This window comes from Dasypus novemcinctus, chromosome 31 (genome assembly GCF_030445035.2).
Source record: "Dasypus novemcinctus isolate mDasNov1 chromosome 31, mDasNov1.1.hap2, whole genome shotgun sequence".
NCBI lineage: Eukaryota > Metazoa > Chordata > Mammalia > Cingulata > Dasypodidae > Dasypus > Dasypus novemcinctus.
The window spans coordinates 44,263,727-44,286,613 of record NC_080703.1 but is presented as its reverse complement, the minus strand read 5'-3'; the positions used below and the strand labels follow the sequence as shown (position 1 = coordinate 44,286,613).

General features: G+C 44.6%; 1 protein-coding gene across 1 annotated transcript in view; it reads left to right on the top strand.

Annotated features, from left to right (window-relative positions):
* Positions 1-805: 805 nt before the first annotated feature.
* MRPL3 (mitochondrial ribosomal protein L3) overlaps positions 806-22,887 on the top strand; it is a 44,486-nt gene continuing 22,404 nt past the window's right edge. The window contains exons 1-6 of the mRNA XM_004464739.4: positions 806-959; positions 1,931-2,115; positions 3,046-3,137; positions 4,876-4,974; positions 15,075-15,174; positions 17,174-17,234. Of these exons, the coding sequence (XP_004464796.1) occupies positions 886-959; positions 1,931-2,115; positions 3,046-3,137; positions 4,876-4,974; positions 15,075-15,174; positions 17,174-17,234 (611 nt within the window). The 5' untranslated portion in view covers positions 806-885. The remainder of the gene's footprint in view (positions 960-1,930; positions 2,116-3,045; positions 3,138-4,875; positions 4,975-15,074; positions 15,175-17,173; positions 17,235-22,887) is intronic.

The window sequence follows — 22,887 nt, the reverse complement described above, 5'->3', positions numbered from 1 at the left end:
AAAATGACACAATTTATACCCCTAAGCCTAGCACACAAGCCCTTCCTCTGTTTCTCCATAGATTGGCTACTTCAGAGGTTACAGCCTATCTGAGAAGATCTGACTTTCCCGCGCAAAAGTTTGTGATTAACCACTTCCCCCCATCATATTCCAACCATTTTAGTTTTTACCTGCTCCCCCTTGCCAAATAAGGAATGGAATTTAATGCTGAATTGATATTGACTTAGCTCTTTCTTGGGCATCTTTTTACTGCCTATAGGACTGGCTTAAGTTGGTTTTCTTTGTTCCTGCTTAACCCGGGAGTGGGAGACTGAGGCAGTAGGCTGCCAGGTTACATTAATCAATATTTTCTTCCTTTGTGTGAAAACTAAACTAATCTTCCTTTCTTACACTGTGAAGAGATATTGTGCGCTGCCCTTATTCAGGGCGAAGTCAATTCCTGACTCTGCCCACCTGCCAGATGGGTGATCCTGGCCGAGCACCTATTCCCAACTGGATTTCTTCGTTTACAGAATAAATGGAGCATCTTCCTTTCAGCGCTGTTGCAAGAATTATATAAACTGTAAATAACGACATCAAGCACTGCCAGCACAACGGCCTCCTCTCGGGGGGCACATTCACAAGTGCGTTCGCCTCAATCTTCCAGGGACCTCGGAGCAGGCAAGCCGGTCCTGGCCTCCCCCACGGGACGCAGACACCGTAGGGCTCTTCCGGGCCGGAACTCCAGTTCCGGGGCCGACACGAGGGCCCGGAGCGCAATGAGCGCGGACCGGAAGTGGCTGCGCGGAGCTCTTTCCGGCCGAGGGACCGGGGCGGCCGGCGGCGCGGAGGCCCGAGGCGGCCGCGTGGGCAGCCTTGAAGCCTGCGGGCGCCGTCCCGGCCGTCATGGGGGGCTGCGGGCTGCTGGCGCGGGCGCTGGGCCGGGGCGGCCTGGGCGCCGCCCGGGGCTGCGGGCACAGGTGGGTGGAGCGCGGGGCCCGCGCGGCCGACCTTGGCGGCGCGGCGGGGTGGACGAGGGCGTCTTGTGTGGAGACCTGGCCCCGGAGGGCGAGGGAGCGCCGCCGCTGGGCTTGACGGGTGGATTGTTATGAACTGGCGCCCGGCGGAGCGCTGCCCTCGACGGCGGTACCTTGCAGTGGTACCTCCACCGGGTGCCAGGCCCTCCGAACAGGGCATCACGTCGCCCTCGCGGGAGCGGATTACTCTCGTCCGTCTGCACTTACTGTCTTTATTCCTTAGGATCTTCATTCCGTTTTGCAGATAAAAACTGAGGCTTAGAGGCAAGTGACTTGGCTCGAGCATACTCAGCTAGTGAGTGGACAATTGGGTCTCGAACCTGGGTCTATCCAGCTACAAGGCGGGGCGGGGGGAGGCACAGACTGCTGGAAGTTTTACTTCTGTTTCGTCTCCGTGCAAGATTTCCTCGCTCCGACCCCCTCCCCGAGGGCTTTCTTGGTGTGTTCAGCTGCTCAGAGCGGGATGCTAAGGGGTAGAGGTCATGTCTCTTGTGGAAGTTTGAGCTTTGCACGTCCAGTTTCTTCCTCTGTTTCCAAACCTAGGCCATGGCCCTGCGGGGAGGAGGTGAGCTTATCAGAGATAGCAGTGGGCGGCCTTCGCCGACTCCACTGGAATGACACCTAGTAGAGCTCACATTCTGATGGCTCGGCTCTTCATGTGTTTGAGTAGGTTCTACTCCGTTAGCAATCTGTTTATTACAGAACACAATATGAACTTTTTTCCCAGGGTAAACATTCGTAGTTAAAATGTGAGCCCCAGCGTTATCACAAGAATGTCAAAGAAAAGACTTGCACAGAACCTAAACCCTTTCCTAAGACCTTGGCTACACTTTCCAACTCATATGACATGATTTCTCTATAGTAAACGGGAGAACCTACTGAATTGTTGTTGTTTTTAAATTTTATTTTTACAGAACAAACATTTGGCTTTTTGTTAGAGGTCTCCATGGCAAGATTTGTACTTGGTGGGATGAGCATCTTTCTGAAGAAAATGTTCCGTTTATTAAGCAGTTGGTCTCTGATGAAAATAAAGCCCAATTAGCAAGTAAACTGTGTCCTCTGAAAGATGAACCATGGCCAATACATCCCTGGGAACCAGGTGGTTATTTTGTATTTCATGAATTCTCGTCTCTTAATTACTGTATGGCTGAACATATTCAAAATCATATACCGACTTCCTGATAAATTTGTCATCTCTTGAATTTCCTTCTCATGTCTAAATGTCTCTTTCATTGTGGTTTGGTTTGCAAGTTTTTTCTAGCCTCCTAATCTGTTAGTAAATGTCCGATTAAAAAAAAGAAAAAAGACGACCCTGAGAAGCTGTTTTGTGGGTGAGAGAACCATGTGGCTTATGTTTTCACTTCCTTCAGGTAAAAAAGTATAAAATAAATCATGGAATAATATAATCTGTATTGTAATGTGTTGAGCAGATGTTTTTGGTTGAGATTTTCTGCTACTCCTGATTTGCCGAGCATAACCCCCAAATCAGTTTTTTTGTGCCTAGTAGATGCTAACCCATGAGTCCAGACCAAAGAGAGGACCTCTCCTGTTCAGTGTGCCATCTCTGCTGTGGGTTTATATTGACATTGGGTTGTATGATGGCCCAAAGGTCTTAATGCCAGCTTATGCAGTAAATCTAAGTGTCATATTGGAGGGTGACATTTTAGCAACATGTCTACTTAGTCTATATGTCTATAATACCAGTTTCTTAGAATTTGAGTGATTTTTCCTAATTACTGAGTTGGAGATGAAGTGATACTAGGAAATCATAGTGATGAATTTATCATGGATTCTAATTATTTTACAACTATAATTTATCAGTATTTTTTTAATTGTGTGCAGTTCTCTTATATTCATTTATTTTACAAATACTTTATTGAGCACCAGTATAGTTATACCAGCCACGATTGAAGACACATCTGTAAGAAACAGTTGTGTTCTACTCTAGGTTATACTAGTATTGTTCTCTGCCCGCTGCTGGGAAATGTCACTGAAGAGTGGTTGTCGCTGATTTGGTGTTAATTGCCAGGTTCCTCCAGAGTTGGCCTTATTGCACTGAAGCTGGGCATGATGCCTTTGTGGACCAAGGATGGTAAACAGCATGTGGCCACGTTACTTCAGGTAAGAAAGAAACCGACAGTCTATGCAAAATGAATCTTAGTGGGCAGTATTTGTACCCTGAAACAACAGCTGGTGAAGAGGGAAACGTTGAGCATAAATAATATTAAAGAACCGTACTTCTGACTGTTTCCGCGAGTGCTCTGACTCTTGCCTGCGTGGTGGCTTCCTTGATACTGGTATTGGGATAACTGAAGCAGTGAATTAAAAAAATTGTAACCTAGCTTTTCATAGATCTCCAATTTAGTTCATAGTCTAAGAAATCCCAGTCCCATCTTCTTGTCATACGTGGAGTGTTTAAACTTCAGATTATAATTTTGATCTCTTCGCTAACTATCAGAATATAATACTTTTGTCTGGGGAGGCAGCATTTTGGTAACTGAGATGAATTAAACTCAAATGAATAAGAATATGGGCTCTGAGACCAGAATAACCTGAGTTCAGATCTTGATTCTGCCACTTATCAGCCATGTCACTTGGAGCCCTGTGCCTCACCTGTAAAAGACTGTTCTAGTAAACATGCTCTACCTCAAAAGGTACTTGTGAGGACTGCACAAGCTGGTAATTGTCGAGAATTTGGAACAATGGTAAAGATCCAATAAATACTAGCTACTGTTGACTTTATCATTATTATAGAAGGATCACTGATAAAGTTAGGAGATACTCTCTCCCCAGATTAATTTGGACAGCTCATTTAATCTTTGGAGCCTGTCTTCATGTGCCTGTTAGACAGTGGTGAGGATTAAAATGAGGGCTCATGCACATCAGTGCTTAGAGTACTAATAATCATAGATCGCCTACAGACCCTTAGTAAATTTTGATTGGTTCTGAATGTCCAAGTGTAAGACTGTGGCTTTGAGAATACTAAGGAACTTCGGGAACTTTCACAAAGGACAGGTGGGATTGTAAAATGGGACGAGCACTTCAGAAAACAGTTTAGCATTACCTGGTAAACTTGAGATAGGTGAACCTTGAGGTCTAGCACTTCCATCCTGAGTATAACTAGAGAAACTTGAACAGTTGTGCAACAAGATAGACGTGCAACATGTTTAGAGCAGCATCACTTTTAATATGTCCTAAACTAGAAATAACCCAAATATCCATCAACAGTAGAATGGGCAAGTAGATTGTGGTAAATCAGACCACACTAAACTACATTATAAAGCAGTGCTTTCAGAGGAAATAAAAGTAAATTTCTACGAATGTTGAGAGTGGTGCTTATCTCCAGGGCTGTGGTTCTCACACTTCATTGAGCATCAGGAGCACCTGGAAGACTCATTAAACAGAGGTTGTGATGCGTGGGGTCTGGCTTGGGTCTAAGATGCTGCGTTTTTACCGTGTTCCCTGCTGAGGCTGCAGCTGCTTCCAGGGACCACCACACTTGGGAACCACTGATTTAGAGTAAAGGGGGACAAGGGCCCCAAATTGGGAAAAAACACACAGAGGCAGCTGGGATTCTGTCTCTAACCTGGGTGATGGTTACATGGGTATTTTCTTTACAAATACTCATCTTGTTTTTTATGCTTTATGTAGTTTTCTGTATGTATTTTACTTGATTTTTTTTTTTAAGGTTTATGTATTTTAAGATTGTGGTTAGTGGTAGAGGGAATTCCTAACTTGCCTTGGGACCCAGTGTGCCTGGTATGTAATATTAAAATATGTACTGGTTCACCCCAAACCTTTTATGCATTTGTTTTTTTTGTTCGTTTTTGGGTTTTTAAAATTTATTTCTCTTTTTTAGGTACAAGACTGTCATGTCTTAAAGTACACTCCGAAGGAGAACCATAATGGAAGAAGGGCAGCCCTAACTGTAGGAGGGAAAACTGTATCACGTTTCCAAGTAAGAGCTTATTTTCATTCCCAGAGTATTACATTTCATTAGTTTCAAATCTGAATTTTTTATATTTTGAGAGTATTCAATAGCCACAAACTTGTCCTTATCCTTGAGGTGTTGTGTAGTTTGGGGGAGGCGTCCAGCACAGCTGCTGAGGGCAGGAGTCCAAGAGACCTTGAGTTCATTCCATCATCACCCCTGACTAGTTGGAACTTCTCCTTGCTAAACCTCAGTAGTTGCCCATCTGTAAAGTAGGAATGAAAATACTCCTTACCTAGTAAGTTGTTTTGAGGATTGAGGTTCATCAGATGTCCCTCCCATGTAGCTGATGCTCAGTGGATGGTAGCTCTTTGGTTATTTTGTTGTTCTGTGTTTAATTTCTCTTTCTTCCTTTGGAAAATAGCTCCACCATTGTCACCGAGAGTATGTGAGGATTAATTCTGCATATAAAGAAGGTGCCCTCAGTACTTGGGAGAAAGCTGTGTATGAACTTGAATTAGATTTTATTTAAATATAACTTTTTTTCCAACTAGAATACTTATAGAATCCTGAGGCTTTTTTTGTTTAAATTTGCAAAACTAATATCCTCTACTGATGACTAGGAGAAAGCCTTTCTAGAAATGGTGATGGTTTTCTCTAATGGGCAGTGAAACATCTTCAGGGTAACTACAACATATTGCTTATTTGCATATAAGGTAAACTTTTTTTTCATTGTAAGTTGTTTATGAAGTGAGGATGGATAGAAATCAGGATACAGCCCATACTATCCAACTCAAACTAGCCTTCAGTTTATTCATCTAGTGTTTATTGTGTCCCCCCTCTTTCCTTGTCATAATTAACTTGTATTGAGCACTTACTGGCATGATGTATTAACACCTTTCACGTTCGTCATCTTTATGTAATGTTCTCTGCTTTGAGGCTTGAAAGCGTTACGCTCCTTACTAGGGCCGTGCACAGGTCAGAGGCAGCGCCTGGGAGCTGGGAAGACCAGCGAGGTGGGGCTGGACCTGGGCGCGTGTGGGCTGTCGGGTGCAGGCAGAGGGCCTCTGTGCCGCCCTGGGGAGTGTGGACTTCTGAGTTCTCTGCCCAGGGCAGTCATGTGGTCAGCTTGTTACTTTGGTTTACCAAAACTAGAAGAGTCTGGTTGGAGGGAGCGCGCCTAGGAGGGTATTTGGGCAACCAGGGCAGCGTTGGAGCCTTCTGAATGAACTAAGGCAGCCGCCTCGGCTTTGTAAGGAGCAGGCATTCCTAAGGGAGGGCACCGGTGTTGTGCTGTGGAGGGTGGACGCAGGCCTGGGGCGAGTTCAGACAAAGCAGCCGGGCCAGTGCCGGTGTGGCACCTGCGAGAGGACAAGGACCGGGGAGTTTTGGGAGATCAGTAGATTTGAGGTGTTCATAGGAAATCTAGGTGGAGCCGTCCTGTAAATCGTGGGAAATATTGATGTGAGGCATCCATGAGTGGTGGTGGCTGACAGCATCGGAGTCCTGCTAAGCTGGCCTGATTTGTCCAGAAAAATCAGCTGTTATTGCATGTTATGTTAATGTAGCCTGTTCATTTTTCATTAATGCCTTGTAGTAATAGCTGCCCTGCTATTAATTCTTGACAGTTTATTGTAATAAATTCGGGGTTCAAATAATTCCACAGTAATTAAAAGTACATTGAGATACTTATGGAACTGTTTTTAAAATTTCCATGTTTGAATTTTTTAAATGTGTAACTATGTGGCCAACCTTCATTTGAATAATTCTTTGGTTTGACAGTTGCCACTGCTTTCTAATCGATGTACTCATGTATTTTTGTAGTGACTGGCACCGTCATCTTTATTTTCATTGCCCATTTTGCCACTCCATGACTTTAAGGCCTTGACATTTGTAAACCAAGCATCTGCTCCCGCAGGTCTGTGAGCAGGACGTCCTCAGGGGTGGCTGTGAGATCAGCAGAGGGGTGGCCGTGAGGTCAGCAGAGCTGAGGTCAGACCCTGATTTTTCTACTGTTAGCTACAAAATTGGACTTGATGGTCTCCAAATTCTGTTTTAAAACTCTATCCCATTGTTTCTCTGAATATTTCAGTTCTCAGAAAAAAAGATTCAAAAAAAACTTACTTGGGAGCTCATTTTAATTTAGTGCATTTCACTTTGAGAGGAAGATGTATTGTAAGTAAAAATAACATGAGCGTACTACCAATAATATTGATATAGCTAACATAATTCTAATAGAGTGTTACAGAAATGACAGTATTATTCTTTTAAATGTGCCCCTAGTCTGCATTAAGCTTTATTCCCTTCAGTGAACATTCACCACAGCAGGGTGATTCCAATGCTGTATTCTTATGTTGTGGTGGATTTTGCTTCACTTAATTTACATAGACTTTAAAAATTATTCACTTCTCTAGTCCAGGAAGGACTACAAAGGACTTTATTATGTGATCTCTTCAAGATACAAATTTTCAAGCTCCAGAAGGACATTTAGTACCGTATAAGACAAAGCTTTTGCTATAAATGACTTTCAGAATAGAATCTTAACGTGAGGTTTTAGAATTCTCTATGTATAAGTGAAGCATTTTTTTTTTTAAAGGGAAAAGATTTTCAAAAGTAAAAATATACAAATTTCCTCTTTCTCATTGTATCCCTCAGGGAAACTGCAATATGGATTGATTATAAAGGGTTTGGTTTGGGTTGGATTTTCAATGAGACCTATAAATATAAAACATCAGGTAGTTAACCACTCTAAAATAAATTGATTGAATCAGTTTTATTTGTAAAAGGGCTAGAAAGGTTTTTTTTTTTTAAATATGTAAAGAATATATGCTTCCAAGAAATGAGATTGCTTTGCATTTGCCATTTTTGTGGCTTATTGTAAATTAAAAACTAATGTGGTACATAGTGTTTTTGAATAAGAAAGTTAAGTGGCCTTAAAAGTTGATCAAATTAATTCATCTTTTTATCAAAAAAAATAAAGATTAGTTATTTCTCCACCCTACCCCCCCCCCATTTATCTGCTTTCTGTGTCCATTTGCTGTGTGTTCTTTCTGTGTCTACTTGTATTCTCATTAGGTGGCTCCAGGAACCGATCCTGGGACCTTCCGAAATGGGAGAAGCAATCATTCTCTTGCACCGTCTCAGCTCCCTGGTCTGTTGTATGTCTTATTGTCTCTCCTCTGTGTCTCTTTTTGTTGTGTCATCTTGCTGCACCAGCTCTCCGCGTGGGCCAACACTCCTGTGTGGGGCAGCACTCCTGCGTGGGGCAGTACTCTGTGCAGACCAGCGCTCCATGTGGGCCAGCTTGCCCTCACCAGGAGGCCCTGGGCATCAACCCCTGAACCCCTTGTATGGTAGACGAGAGCCCAATTGTTTGAACCACATCTGCTTCCCAGATCAATTCATCTTTGGAGCAAAGAACCATTTTCATTGTGAGGAGAATAATTTCCCCACTTTGAAGAGGGGGAAAAACACAGCCTCATCTGTGGAATTGTCCAAGTGTGACACTGCTGTCAATCATTGAAATTGCCTTTTGAAATCACTCACTTGATTGCATATTACACTGTTACACTGTTGCTGGTTTCACCTCAAGTTAAGCATTTGATTTTTTTCATGACTGATGCCTAATTAGTTTTATAATATTTTGACTTTTAGAAGAAAGAAATTAAAGTATTTAATGAAATTGGAAGATAATTAAGAAATATGTGTTACCTTCATTCTTTTTGTGTGTCAGTCTATAGATCCTTAGGTTTAGATGTTTTTCTGATCTAAGGATTTTTCTCAGAAGCCTCATGACATACTTAAAAACGTCTTAATAAAATAGTATACTTTTTTAAAGCAGAAACATGGAATGTGTGAACGTTAAAAATAAGATTGAAGACTTCTAAAATTTAATAAATCTGAATTTAATACATAGGAAGATAATTTTAAGGAGCCCCATCTTTTTTCATTAAAAATAATTTATTGAAGTATATCATTCAGACATGAACCTACATAAACAGTAAGTGTATAGTAAAAGTTGTGACCTTACAAAACAAACATACATAATATCCTACAGGAAAGAGCCACATTTTTTAAATGAAAACCTATGTGTTTTGCTTTTGTTATGGAAGAAGTAAGTATGACTAAAGATGAAAGCAGGTGGCTTGATAGGAGGGGCGTTAGGGACATGAAACCGTGGAGGATAACTGCAGTGAATTTACACCACCCGTCTTTTTGCGGGAAGTCCAGCTTCTTGAGGGAACACTGAGGAACAGAGCGGTGCCACGGACATCCCGAGTGGAGCTTTCAGCATCAGTTGCATGGCTCCACTGGGAGGCTCCAGGGAGGTCCTGGTGGGGTGTGGATTGATCCAAAAATCAAAGGTCTGTGCTTACAGGCCATGCCGCCCAATTTCATGTTTGAGTAAAGGCAGTTTACAAGTAAGTGAGTTGTAAAGGGGCACTAACGTTTCACATATTAAACTGGTATTAGCAAGTAACTGAAGTTTGCTAAGTGTTCAGATGTTGTCTTCCACAAATAAGTGTGGTGTGCAGATCCTCCATTGGAATTTGGGGGAAAGATGCTTTATCATTACATCATCGGTGTCATCTCGAGTTGATAAGGGTTTTCAGTTGTTGGTATTCCTGCCTTTTTTTAATTACAAGTTCCTCTTGGTTTAGTTCCATAGTAGTCTTGTTTCTCGTGGATTGTTGATGATCCTCACAGGAAGTAGTGGTGTGTACTGTCACCTCTAGTTTTCTAATAGCTAGGCTCAAAGACATCTGCCACTACCGTAGCAGTGGTGTGGGCCGAGAACTGCTGCAGCAGCAGTGAGGGTGAACGGAGGGGGGCGAGGAGAGGCGAAGCAGGGCTCTGCTCCCCGGCGTCGTCCTCTGCGTCTCCTGCCGTTCGTGTAGCCCACACGGGCAGCGTCTGGCCTGCATGGTGGTGGGCTCTAGCGTGAGACATGGGTGAGCAGAATATCTGGGTCCTCACAGGCAGGCAGGCAGACATCTCAGCGGGCGAGGTCAGGGATGTGGACATTCGAGGTTTACGTAGCCTCTAGGGTTGGTGTAAATGGAGGAGTCATCTGCCCTGGCAGGACTGCCCGAGTAGGGCTCCAGACAGGACTGTCGCTGGCAGTTGACCCGAGACGTTTATTCAGCACACGGTCAGTGTACTCTGGGCTGCAGGTGGAGGGGATACCACAGGCCCGAGAGCGGTCCAGGCAGAGGCAGGTGGGCACGTGCAGAGCACCATGGCCCATTGAGGCCTCGGGCTTCGCCTGCCGCCAGAGGGCCGTGGAGGGAGAAGGAACAGCAGGGAGGCGTGCCCTGCCGGTTGTGGTCTCCTGGAAGGGGCAGCTTCTCCCCAGGAAGGAGGAAGTGTCACTGCCCTTAGGCAAGTGCTGTGGCAGTCCATGTCAGAGTCCTAAGACTTGGAAGAAATTGAAAACCCAAGACATTTCATGTGAGAAAATAACCCAAACGGCCATGAAGTTTCATATCCAGAGATGTGGACCATAGTGGTATTTATAATCGCAGAGAGAGGGGAAGAGCAGCCAGCAGAGCCTACCAGGAGCTGGAGATACGGAAGCAATAAAAATAAGTCCCTGTGCTCGGGAAGCTGATATTTTGGTGGGACTAGGTAGATAACAGGAGACTTGCACAGAAGACAAAACAATAAAAATGGATGTATTCTGACAGGTGGAGATAAGTGCTTTGAGGAATAATTTAGGTAGGCTGAGGTGATTACCAGTGCCAGTAAAGTGACAAGAAGTGGTGCTCTTTTAGGTAGAATAATCAGAAAGAGGTAAGATGGAGAGCTGAAAGAAGTACGGGAGGGAGTCATTTCACAATCCAGCAGGAAAACGCACGAGGCAGAGGGAGCAGAGCGTGCGAGGGCTGCACTGGGCTTGGCGTGTCCTGAGCCCGCGAGGAGGGCTTGTGCTTGGAGCTCAGTGAGTCGGGGGAGGAGAGGGGGCTGGACTGCGCGGAGCCTGGAGGTCACGGGAGGGCGTCGGGCTTGGTTCTGCACGGGTGGATGCCGTTGTGGGCATGGTGTAGCGTGCGGGCTAACAGGACCGGGTTGGGAGCTTCCCCTGGGAGGCAGCAAGCAAAGGCTCCCGCAGGAATCCAGGCAGAGACGGCAGTGTGGTCTCAGCGGTGGTGGGGACTGGTTTTAAGTCAGCGTTTTGTAGTTTTCATCATACAGGTCTTGCACATGTTTTGTCAGATTATTCCTCAATAGTATTTTTCTTGAGCAATTTTAAATGGTGTTGTATTTTTAATTTTGGCGTCCACGTGTTCGTTGCTAGTATATAGAAATGCAGTTGACTTTTTATATGTTGGTCTTGAAACCTGCAGCCTTGCTGAGTTCACCTTTTAGTTCAGGAAGGTATTTTTGCCAATTGCTTGGAGTTTTCTATGTGGACAATCATGTCATCTGCAAATAGGAATGTATTTTTTTAAAATGCCAATGAATCAGACACAGAATGTGACAAATATAGGTCAAGGGTGACTAAGACCTTTGACCCAAATAACAGAAAGTATGGAGTTGCCATTTATTGATTTCAAAGACCAGGAGAGAGCAGGTTTGGGAAGAAGTTAAATTCCGTTTTAAGCATGTTGAGCCTGAATTGCTACCCTAGAGGTATTGAGTTGGCAGTTAATCATTGAAATTTTTTAGTTGAGAGTAGAATTCTGATTGAAGTTAGAAATGTGGGGTCCTTAGCACATAAGAGGAAAGAGAGAGTAGTACCTGGAAGCCAAGTGCCATCAGGCTTTCAGGGAGAGGGCGGTCATCTGTGTTAACTGTTGGTAGGGCCAGTAAAATGAGTAGGATCGCTTGGAGATCATTGCAGGCACTTTCCCATGGAGGATCAGGGACTAAAAGTGCCTGATTAAAGTAGCCTCGAGAGAATGGGGGGTTCTCCTCTCCCATGTTGGGGAGTGCGAGGGAGAGAGCGCAGCCTGAGTGGCAAAAAAGGAGAGAGAATGGGGAGAGCGGATGTGGCTCAAGTGGTTGAGCGGCCTCTCCCCCGTGGGGAGGTCCTGGGTTCAGTCCCTGGTGCCTCCTGAAAGAAACAAAAACAGACAAAGCAAACCCAGGGAAGCCAGTGGGCTATGGTTGAGTGCGGCTTTCCACACATGTGGCCCTGGATTCAGTCCCCAGGCCTGGCCCCTCAAAAGAAGGGAGAGAGAGAGACTGGAGGAAGCAGGTGTAGTTCAAGTGGCTGAGCGCCTGCTTCCGATGACGAGGTCCCGGGTCAATCCCCAGTGCCTCCTAAAAACAAACAAACGAAGAAAACCCACTCTCATGGGGGAGTGGGTGTTGCTCAGTGGTTGAGCACCTGCTTCCCATATATGAGGTCCTGGGTTCAATCCCCTGTACCTCCTAAAGAGAGAGGGAGAGAGAATGGGTGACATCATTGAGCATGCCTGCTCCCCTTGCACCCTACCCCACCCGCCCTGCACTGGTTGGCAGAGTAGGTGGCCATGGGAAGCCTCTGCAAGTGATCGGAAGTTGTTTTAGGTTATGAGAAATAGATGTGTCTCATCTCTAAGGCTCACTGAGTTGCAGTTAATAAATAGGTTTTGCACCAAACCATGGGAAAATCTAAAAGCTTCACCCCACTCTTACAGCCACAGATTGGCATTACACAAACCTGTAGATTGTGAAAGGAAGGTCAGGTTGCTGCAAAATGGAATTTGGAATCCCAGAGACTATTTTATTTGAGGTGTTTGTGCTGCAAAGAACAAGATCCGAGTGAAGATCACCTAAGTAATGACTGCCCTGAGAGTGAAGGATAAATTTTATGCTTATGAGGGAAAGAAAGCTACCAAAAAGAAGTCAGTCGTTAGCAAACTGAACTTTGACAAGCTAGCTGTTCTGCGAGTGGAGGCAGCTATGAAGCAAAATAGTAGCAGAGGTACGCAGGAGTAATATTGCCACAGAAAGCCTATGTTGAAAAGAAGGTGATGGGAGAATATTTCATAAACAGAATTTGCACAAACCTAATGCTCTAGAGATACAAATAAATTTTCTTAAAGGAAACTAGAGAGTGGGAGGAGAGGAAGTAGATGCAACAAGTCTGTCAAGGAGCAGTGTTCTAAACAGAAACAGAATAGCTGAAAGAGGACGAGAGGTCGAGGAAGGGTTTTATTTTATGCGAGGTACCGCAGCCTGTTTGTACATTGATAGAAAAGGGGCAGTAAAATGGGAAATGGATGATTCAGAAGAGAGTGGGGACCGTTTCAGAAGCAGAGCCATCACGTGGGGGAGAGGAAGGTGGGAGCAGCGCGGAGGAAGGTTTGGCTCTTCACAGGAACGTGGACAGTGCCTCTGTCACCACCAGTCCTTGTCCAGCTTCACCTAAAACCACCCGTGCTTGCAACATCTTAGGCCAGTGAGGTTGCAGTCTCCAAGCAGAGAGCCTCTGGCCGTGGATTTTCTAAAATCTCCGTGGGTGCATGTCACGCGCAGCCTGGAGTGGGAGTGAGGTGTGATGGGGGTGAGTGCTGCTGCAGGCATGTTGATGCAAGTGGGGATAAAAGCGTGGAGAGTTTGGATTCTTCTGTGTTTTCAGTGACTTAAGAAGCAACATGATCAGTTCATGTGAGCAAGAAGCAGTGGTGCTGGAGGTTTTAAAAGAGGATGTGACATCGTTGCCTTGGAGAGTGGGAAAGGGATTTAACTAGGGGAATGCAGTCGGCCAGGCCACATGTAGGACCCCCTGTAAAGTCTGTGGTCATGTTTTCAAGTGTGACCTGAAGTGTTTTCTTCCAGCTGCTTGGGCACCGGTAGTCAGGGTTGGATTTCCCAGGGTGAGGTTTGCACAGAGGGCAAGGGGGTTGAAAGGCTGCACAGTGGTGTGATTATGACCACTTGCCGTGGCTGAGCCAGGTCATGAGGGAAGTGAGGAGATGGGGGTGGGGTATGAGGAGAGGACAAGTAGGATAGTGGACAGTGTGCCTACGCAGAAGAATTGTGGGATTTGGAAAGAGGAGACCAGGAAGGCAGAGAATTGAGAGGGCAGGAAATGGGAGGGTCAAGCAGTGTGCTACCGAAATACCCAGGTTTGGTACGTGATCCTGAGGTAGTGCTAGAAAGTGGTAGAGCCAGAAGCAGGAAGAAAGTGGACGCCGGCAAGTCCGGAGGGGCAATGAACAGTGAAGACTGATGACACAACCGCCAGGGAGAGGACAGCGACCTGAAGCAGCAGGAGAGCAAGGCATGCACCTGCCTTACCGCAGCCGAGGGCTATTTGTGAGAAAATTAACCATCCTCAGTAGAGCTCAGGGTCAACGGCAAGGCATCCTGCTGCAAGCACCCCTGTACTCCCGTTGGTAAGGGACTGCGAGCTGTAAGGCGGTGAGAGTTCCCCGGGTGAGAGGTTTCCTGGGAGAACTGGGCTTTGAGGCGCTCGAAGTAAACAGGCAAAAAAGGTCAAGATTTCCCATCCATTCTGAGGTGAGCCACTTCTTTGTCTAAGTGTTCAAACATAAGAGACTAGCTAAAGAAATGCAGGAATAGCTCTAATATGAAATCATTACACATTGTATTTTTGAAGAATGACGACAGAAGAAAATTATGACACATTTCAAATGGGCAGAGAAAAGAATTGAAACCCCCATATATAATTCCAAATATTTTTTAAGGGTATAGCACCATTAAATACAGTGCAATTTTAGATTATTATTTTTCTTGTCCTTATATATGTTTTCTGCAGTAAAAACATATATTTATAAACCCTCAAAGATAGAGTGATATAAAATTTTAGAATAGCAAAATAATTCTCTGAACACACTTAAGCATAAATCCTTGTCCATGTTTCAGAATAATTCCTTCAGATAGTTTCCTTAAAGAGAGCTTATTGTGTCAAATGGTGTAAATATTTTTAAAGGTCTTGATACACAGCCTCCAGAATTTAGATAGGAGCACTACTATGTGTCTTTCCTAAGAACAAGCCTTTCTCAGTGTCCTGTGTTTGGATCCTAAAAAGGGAGGTTACGTGCTCACCGGGTGTCGAGGCGCAGGCTGCTCTATCTGTTTCCTAGAGGTTGATAACTTGCTTTATATTTCTGTGCATTGAACTCCACTTCTGCTATTGAACATGTTACTTATATGTGCTGCTTCTTCTCTAGAAAGCTGAATCCATATTGGAATTTTACCGAGAACTTGGATTGCCGCCAAAACAGAAAATTAAAATCTTTCATGTGACAGATAACGCTATAATTAAGCCAGGTAATCTGAGGTCGGGGAGAGGAGGGAGGTAAAAATATCTAAATATGTGATTTGTTTAATGTCAGCCCTTTCAATAAAGCTGAATCCAAAACACAAAGTCCCAAACATTTATTTTTAAATGTAAAACCTATCTGATTTAATCACTAGGGACAAACAATTCTTTTTCTTTTTTTTAAGTGGAAAAAGCTAGAGAGAACTCTTTGTTTTCCATGAGAGGGGGAAGAACGCTTTTGTGTTTTAATGTCGAGGGAGTTTCAGATTTGAAAATGTCATTCCAAAATAAGTACACCAACTTTTAAAATGTGAGGTTTGCATTTTGCAGGCTGGCATTCTATTAAGTGAAGACTAGCTAGACCCTCGCTGAGATAGAAGTTGAGAAAATATAGCCTGAAATGGGAGTGTCTGACCTTTGCACCTCAATGTAAAGATTCTTACTTTAACATTACGAAATATTTACCTGAAACAAGGAATGAACTGAATTTCTTAAAGTAGAATGCATTTGTAATAGGCCTTATTAATTGGGATGACAGAGGGTCAGCTTTGATATAAACTATAATTAAAAGAATTTTCTTCAAGTGCAAACTTTGCAACTTTAAGTAAAAGTAAGTGGAATTAAAATAGCAAAGTATTAAAATTAGTAGAGGTCTCCTTAGGGTCATTATATATTATAATGATTAATAATGGGCATATTCTACTTTAAATGGAAAAGAACATTTCACATATTTTATTTTATAGAAAGTTCTAAAATAGTTTTAAATATTCTCTTTGGTATTGTTAACCTATCTAGTAACTTACTTAAGCGTGTTTAGGGTAAAGATAAATTGAGACTACTTCAACTTTTGCTGTAGATCAAGCCATATAAAATTGTTGTTTTCCTTGACCAAAACTCCTCCAGCCTGTTTCCATTTGTTCACGCTTTCAGAAATGTAGCCACTTTTAAACAAACAACCTCCCCCACCTCCTCAAGCTTTCTGAATTCAGGGTTTTCTCTACCCAAACAAATCAAGGTTAAGTCTCACCTTAAAGGAAAATACAACACTTTACTGCATGTATTAAACAAACAAAATAACTTTCTGTTGGCATTCCTTCCTACATCAGTTCCTGCTTTTTGAAAACCCTCTCACTTAGTACTAGCATTGATCCTTCATCTGGAAGATGTATGAGGTCAGGGCCAGGTCTTCTTTGTCGTCATCACTCTGTATTGTAAGTGTCTCATAAATGTTGATTCCAAGTTTATATATGCAACATACTATGAAGGGCTTTGATTTATCTCAGAATTCTTTTAACTAACATGCCTCCCGGGGGTATTTAAAATAAGATTTGATTTTCATGCAACTGGTTTTGAGAACATTACTGTATACAATTAAGAGCATCTATAATGGTAGTTTCTTGCTATTTCAGTTATTTGGACACATGCTGGGATTTTATTTTATTGGAACAATGACCAGCCCACCAAAAGTCTGGTATGCCTGGGCTTTATGTGCATGTCACACATACATAATGGAAACCAGCATACGAGGGCCTCTATTCAAATCATTACATTTTCAGTGTTTGGATAACATTTCCAGTGGGAAAGAAGATTTGACCCGGCCCCTTTTTGCCCCTCAGCATTTTTTGACTCATGCTCTTGGTCTGTTTTCCTTACGTGAAATGGGGAATGGATGTTAATTTAGGGTGTTGTTATTGACCAGAATGACCAGGAATCAGAAGGCTTTGCATTTACCAGCAAGACCGCTATGCTGCCCCGGAACTGCCCGTGTCGGTCGGTGCCGCTGAGGCCCCTGCCGGGCATGGTCCGTCGTCCTTCGTGGCCCGCGGCTCGCCCCAGCCCCACGGGCCTTCTCCTGGCACGCTGTCCTTCAGCCCACGCATAGGACTGAAAAACCGTTTTTGAAATCTGGCAGCTAGTGAGCTTCCTGAATGCAGTTGACATTTAGTAAAATTGTTTCTAAGCCGACAGACTCACAGTACATTTTCTTTTTCTCTTCTCTTCACACAGGCACCCCGCTTTATGCCGCGCACTTTCGCCCAGGACAGTATGTGGATGTCACGGCTAAAACGTAGGTCTGAACAGTGGCTAACTGTTCCTTTGTATTTTCCTCCGGTATTTAGTAAATAACAGAAGCACAGTCTTTCAAGTCAGTAAATAAAGGATAAATAACTATTATTCTCATTCAGAACTCTAATCCTTGATATTACCAAGTGCCCCAGTTTTAGAATTGCTCAGAACTAGTTGTATGTGAAGAGTTCACAACAAAGTACAGCTTTTAAACTGAGATGTGTGCTTCTTGAAATGGGGCCAAGGGACTTGTCACATTACTCAGGTTCTTTGTGGGTTGGGCCCACTTCTGTTTTGAAGACCAAAGGCTACATTTTGATGGTAAAATAACACAAGCAGTTCAGATAGTGCTCTTCCAAGATTGTTGGGAAATCTAGTAACTGGCTTTTCTTTCCAATTCTAAGAAACAGTTAAATTAGAAAGCATTCTGTACTATTTATGACAGCAGTTTATGCATTTAAGTTTCCCTTAAGGTAACTGTCAAACTTTTGTATCTGTGTTAAAAACCATCAGATGCTAGAACAGGAAATAGTTTCATACCTTAAGCGTCTTCAGTAGCGTGACATTCGATCTCAGTTCTATATAAAGTGAGACTTCTCCCATAAAAGCAAAAAAATTATACTTAAGGTGTCGATTTGGTAGAAATTAGCACTCTGTTGGCACTCGAACAGCAATGCTGGCTTTGAATCATTTAGACTGGGCATTGGTACTGTTGATAATTTGTGGTGGTGGTGTTTTTTTTCATATTTATTCTCTGCATCAAATGACTTAGGATAATTCAGTACTGGCTAGATAATCTCCAAAAACTATTGCAATCTTAGAGAAGTAGTTTTTTAAAAGTGGAGGTTACCTCACTGAAATGAATCAGCCAAGCCCTTGGATACATTTTTTGTAGAAACTGTTTAGATCATTGGATTCCATGACCTAGGCTAAACAAAACTCCAAGTATCAGCTCTTATCTGTTCTATTTCTTGTTCTCTGAACATAGGCAGGGGTTTCAGTTCCTTTTGTGCCTCCGTTTTCACCATTTTGTCATTAGACCCTCTGTCTGCAGCCTGTGTCCAGAGGTAACCTGCCTGGAACCCTTTGAAAATAAGCAGTGGTCAACCTGTGAAGAGCCAAAGCAGATTTCCCCCAGGGAAGCCTTGGCACAGCCAGGCAGGTCTTCGTTTCCACACTTGTCGCGTGGTTTAAAACCGGGGCCGTCATAAATGGCCACTCTATGCCTTTGCTCCCGTGGAGCCATTTGAAATGGAATTGGCGGTGGAGGGGGTATTCTCTGGCGAGCTCGTGGAGCGCCCCTTCCCTGCGCCCTGGGCACTGAGGCTCCCCTCCTCTCCAGAGCCCCTGGAGCCGTGTGCTCTGCCTCCCTCGCCAAGTCCGCAGAACTCTGGAGTGCAGGGCTTCGGTTTGCCTCTGGGGGGTGAATCTTGTGAAGCAGATGATTCTACTTTTTGGTTTCTGAACTAGTTGTTATATGATAAAATACCCCACAGTAAGGCTAATTCACCCACAGTTGATGCTGCTGAGTCTCAGGGTTTTGCAGACTATGTCATACTCTGAGGAGCCTTCCAAAGTCAGGGGCCTGCAGGGGGTGTGTGGCTAATGGGATCAGAGCCTGGCTTTCCGGTGCTTGTGCCCGCTAAATGCTTTCATCTTGGATGCCCCTGCTGTTTTCATTAGCAGCTTCGAAGTTATGTTCAAAGCCCACCCTTCCACTTGTGTGTGTGAAGGGAAGGGGTTTGGTTTAGTTTTGTTTGCTTTGTTTTACTTTAGGTGGTGCTTCTAGAAAAGAGAATTGTTTAACACTGTGTGCCAGCTTCAGAACCAGATAGCCCTGGTTAAAGGGAGCAGGGAAGGAGGCTGTTCACTTGACCAGCACCCCCTCTTGTGGGTGCGGCACAGTGTTGTCTGCCCGTGGGTGTGCCGTGCTTTGTGACCATTCCTCCGCTTGCAGTTTCCTGAGCATTTCCAGCGACTGCAACTCTCTCGTACTTGGCTTGTGCTTGAGGCGGGCCCCACGCCATCTTTGCGTGCTGGTAAGTCTGGACTCCTTCCCATGTCGACTGCCTGGGCTCCTTCTGCAGGCAGCGCTGGGCCCTCGGACGAGTCTGGTCCTGGGAGCAGCTGCCTCTTCTCTGTGCTGGGCAGTGGGACGTGTGTGCCGCTTGTGCAGCGCCACTCTTCACTGAAACGTCAGAATGCATGAGGGAGTGTTGCCCCCACTGCCTAAAGAGCCAGGTGGGTCTCAAAGAGCAGAGGCTCTGGGCTCAGTGCCAGCCCTGCGGAGCAGTCAGGGGGCCGAGTGCCGTGGCAGGAGCCTCCCTGGGCAAGCCAGGCCTGTCTGCCGTCAGCCCGCGGGCTGTCCAGCTCTGCTTGTCAGCTGCATTGTGTTTGTGATAAGGTACTGTATTTCCTGGCTGTTCAGAGCAGTAAAGTTTAAAGCATTTTAGCTAAACAGTTTTCAAAACAAGGGTTTAGCTAGAGAGAAAATGTCTCGGAGTAGTCCGTCAAGTGAGTGACTCTTTCAGGGTAACGACTGGAATTTGAGGAAAGGGGCTTGGGGCTGAGTAGGTTTATATTTTACTTTTTGCTTTAAAAAAATTCTTATCGTAGGCATCTGTAGTTGCTCTGCTAATTAACTCTACAAAAGCAGTGTTTTTTTTTACCCAAAGTCAGCAAAATCAGGTCCGACAAGAAGCAACTTAGGGTAGTGGCTAGGAGCATAAACCTCCCTCTCAGAAGCTCCCTGAGCTAGGCAGCTTTCTTCATCTCTGTTGCCTCGTCTTTAACGTGAGCGTGGTTACAGCACCACTCACCCTGAGGACCGAAGGAGGTGCTGCTCTTGGCTCAGGAGTACTAGCTGCTTTCACTGTGTTGCTGTTGCTCTTCAGTTGGCTTCATTGTAAAGGAAATAGGAAATATCTTCTAGAATAAATAGAAAGCAGTTCACCGAGTTACTGCCTTCTTTCTTTGACTGTCTTTTGTATAGCAGAGTAGTAGCTTTTCAAGGCAGGCTGGGTGTGTCAAGATCACACCCTCTCCGCTAAACTGGCATCTTCAGAGTAAGGGGTGCCCTGGCAGCAGCCCCGTGCCCCTCTACAGAGTAAGGGGTGCCCTGGCAGCAGCCCCGTGCCCCTCTACAGAGTAAGGGGTGCCCTGGCAGCAGCCCCGTGCCCCTCTACAGAGTAAGGGGTGCCCTGGCAGCAGCCCCGTGCCCCTCTGGATTATTGGGTGTGTTTATGCTTTTGCTCTCATCTGTTTCTCAATTTGCTGGTGGCCTGGGTTGGCGGCGTGGCCACGTGCCTCCATCTGCCAGGGTTGGCCCTTGCAAGTGGCCGGCCTTGTCTGAGTTCATATTTCCTTGTTTAGCATGAAGGTGTGTGACTAAATGGCTCCACGGGTTCCTTTCAGCACTCAGAAGCTGCTTCCTAAAAAAAGAGTCCTTAGTGTTCCAGGTGGCATAGCTCACCTTGTCTGCACTGAGGAGCGGTGATCCCGAGCACTAGATTCATCTAGTCCAAGGGTTCCTGGCAAGAGGTCCGTTCTTCTTGTGGGAACGTGCAGGTGTGATGTGTTTATTAAGTAATGCGCAGTGTAGTGTGGACTTAGCAAGGGGTCTGTGGTTTTCACCTGCCTGTAGAACAGAAAAGGTGAAGAGGCCCTGACTAATCTGTTGATGAAAGGGATGTGACTGAAGACCTTCTGAAAATGCTTACATCCTTTTGTGAGACTGTAGAGTAGGTTATTTGAATTTCCTTTCTTTGAGAGGAGCAGTCTGTAGTCAGGGTGGCAGGACATGGTCCTGGTTTATTTAGGGCAGCCGGGAAGTGCTCCCTTTTGTAAGAGGACTCAAAGGAATCCCTGGAGACTGGATGTCAGAACAGCCGTGTGCAGTGCAGTCATACCCGCCACTCGTTGATGAAACGCTCCCAGATACCGAGGAGAGAGGTTTACGGCATTCAGACAGAAGTAGACAGCCTGTATTTCACGGCATGCTCACTGGCTCGTCTGGGAGAGTTGAGCTCTTCAGGCTCTCCATGCCCGCCCGCTGTGAACTGTGTGGATGGAACAAACACCCACTGTGACTGACTTGTGGACTCAAGGGCTGTTTGTCACTGGATGGGTCACATGGACTCAGGCACCACCACCAAACTGGGTAGAAATTAACTCGCAAACTTGATAGACCTTTAGTAGAGACGCTCTGTCTTTGAATGTGGAGATGAGAATAGGTAGATAACATCAGGGTGAGTTTGTAAAAGTGAGGGGAAGACACAGGGGCTGCAGTTAAAGGTAGGTTGTGTTTTGATTGTTTGCAGTTGCTGTCTGCTCTCTGTGTCCATTTGCTGTGTGCTCTCTGTGTCCATTTGCTGTGTGCTCTCTGTGTCTGCTCGTCTTCTTTAGGAGGCACCGGGAACTGAACCTGGGACCTCCCATGTAGGAGGAAGTATTCCATCACCTGAGCCACCTGAGCTCCCTGGTTTGCTGTGTCTCTCGTTGTCTTTTCTCTCTGTGTCTCTTTTGTTCCATCATCTTGTTCTGTCAGCTCGCGGTGCCTGCCCACTGTGCCTGCTCGTCTTCTCCAGGAGGCACCAGGAACTGAACCCAGGCTCTCCCATGTCATAGGCAGGACCCTAATTACCTGAGCCACATCCGCTTCCCAAAACGTTGTTTATTTTTTAATTTTTAAAAGTTTATTTCAATATAACTGTGTTTACAGAAATATACTCATTTTTGGTAATAGAATGCAATTTAAAGTTTAACTTATGCTCCACAATTTCATCCAAAAACTTGGGACATGGTTTAAGATTTTTAAAAAGAAAGGATTTGCAATCAGGTTTATTTTTCATTTATTACAAATGTATAAATGATTTTTCCTCAAATGTTGCTATAGCAGCAGCAAGAGCCTTGAGAAATTTGCCTTTGGTTTGCCTCAGAAAAATCACACATGTTGCACTGTAAAAGTTTTAAAAATTGGTGCATCAAACCATTGTTGTAATGTTTCAATACCAGTTCCCAAAGTTCAGTAATGAATGGATGTGACGGGGACAGGGGAGCAGGTAGCCTCTGTGCATACTGTAAAACTAAGAGCTATCTTAATACTGCCTGTAGACTGCAAATTACACAAGCCAAGATTCAGATAATTCCTTGAGTCTGAATTAACATCATCAGCTCAGTTTATCTGCTCAGGTCAAGGAAACTCACCACACTGGCTGCAAGTTTTACTGATTTGTACAAAAAAGAAGAAAATAAAGTTTCATCTCTAGCTTTTTAGTCCAGAACTGAAGGTATTACTACGGAAGGGATTCCTTCCAGAGTCCACATTCATGGGGTGACATGCCATCAGTCTATTTAAGTTTAAATCTTTATCAGCACTCATATGCAAAACTGTCCCCAGAGTTCAAAGGCCACGTGACTTAACAAGTGACTCAGAAATAAAAAGGGCCTTTCCTGGAAGACTGCAACAGAATATTCACCCCATTATAAGAAACCTTATCAACAACAGCTAACCCTTTGTGAATTTCACCTCAAAACTATGTGTATAACTTAATATCTTGAGGGGAGCAAGTGTAGCTCAGTGGTTATTCTTGTGCTTCCCATACGAGGAAATGCCTCATTCAGTGGCAGGGTTCAATACCTGGTACCTCCTTAAA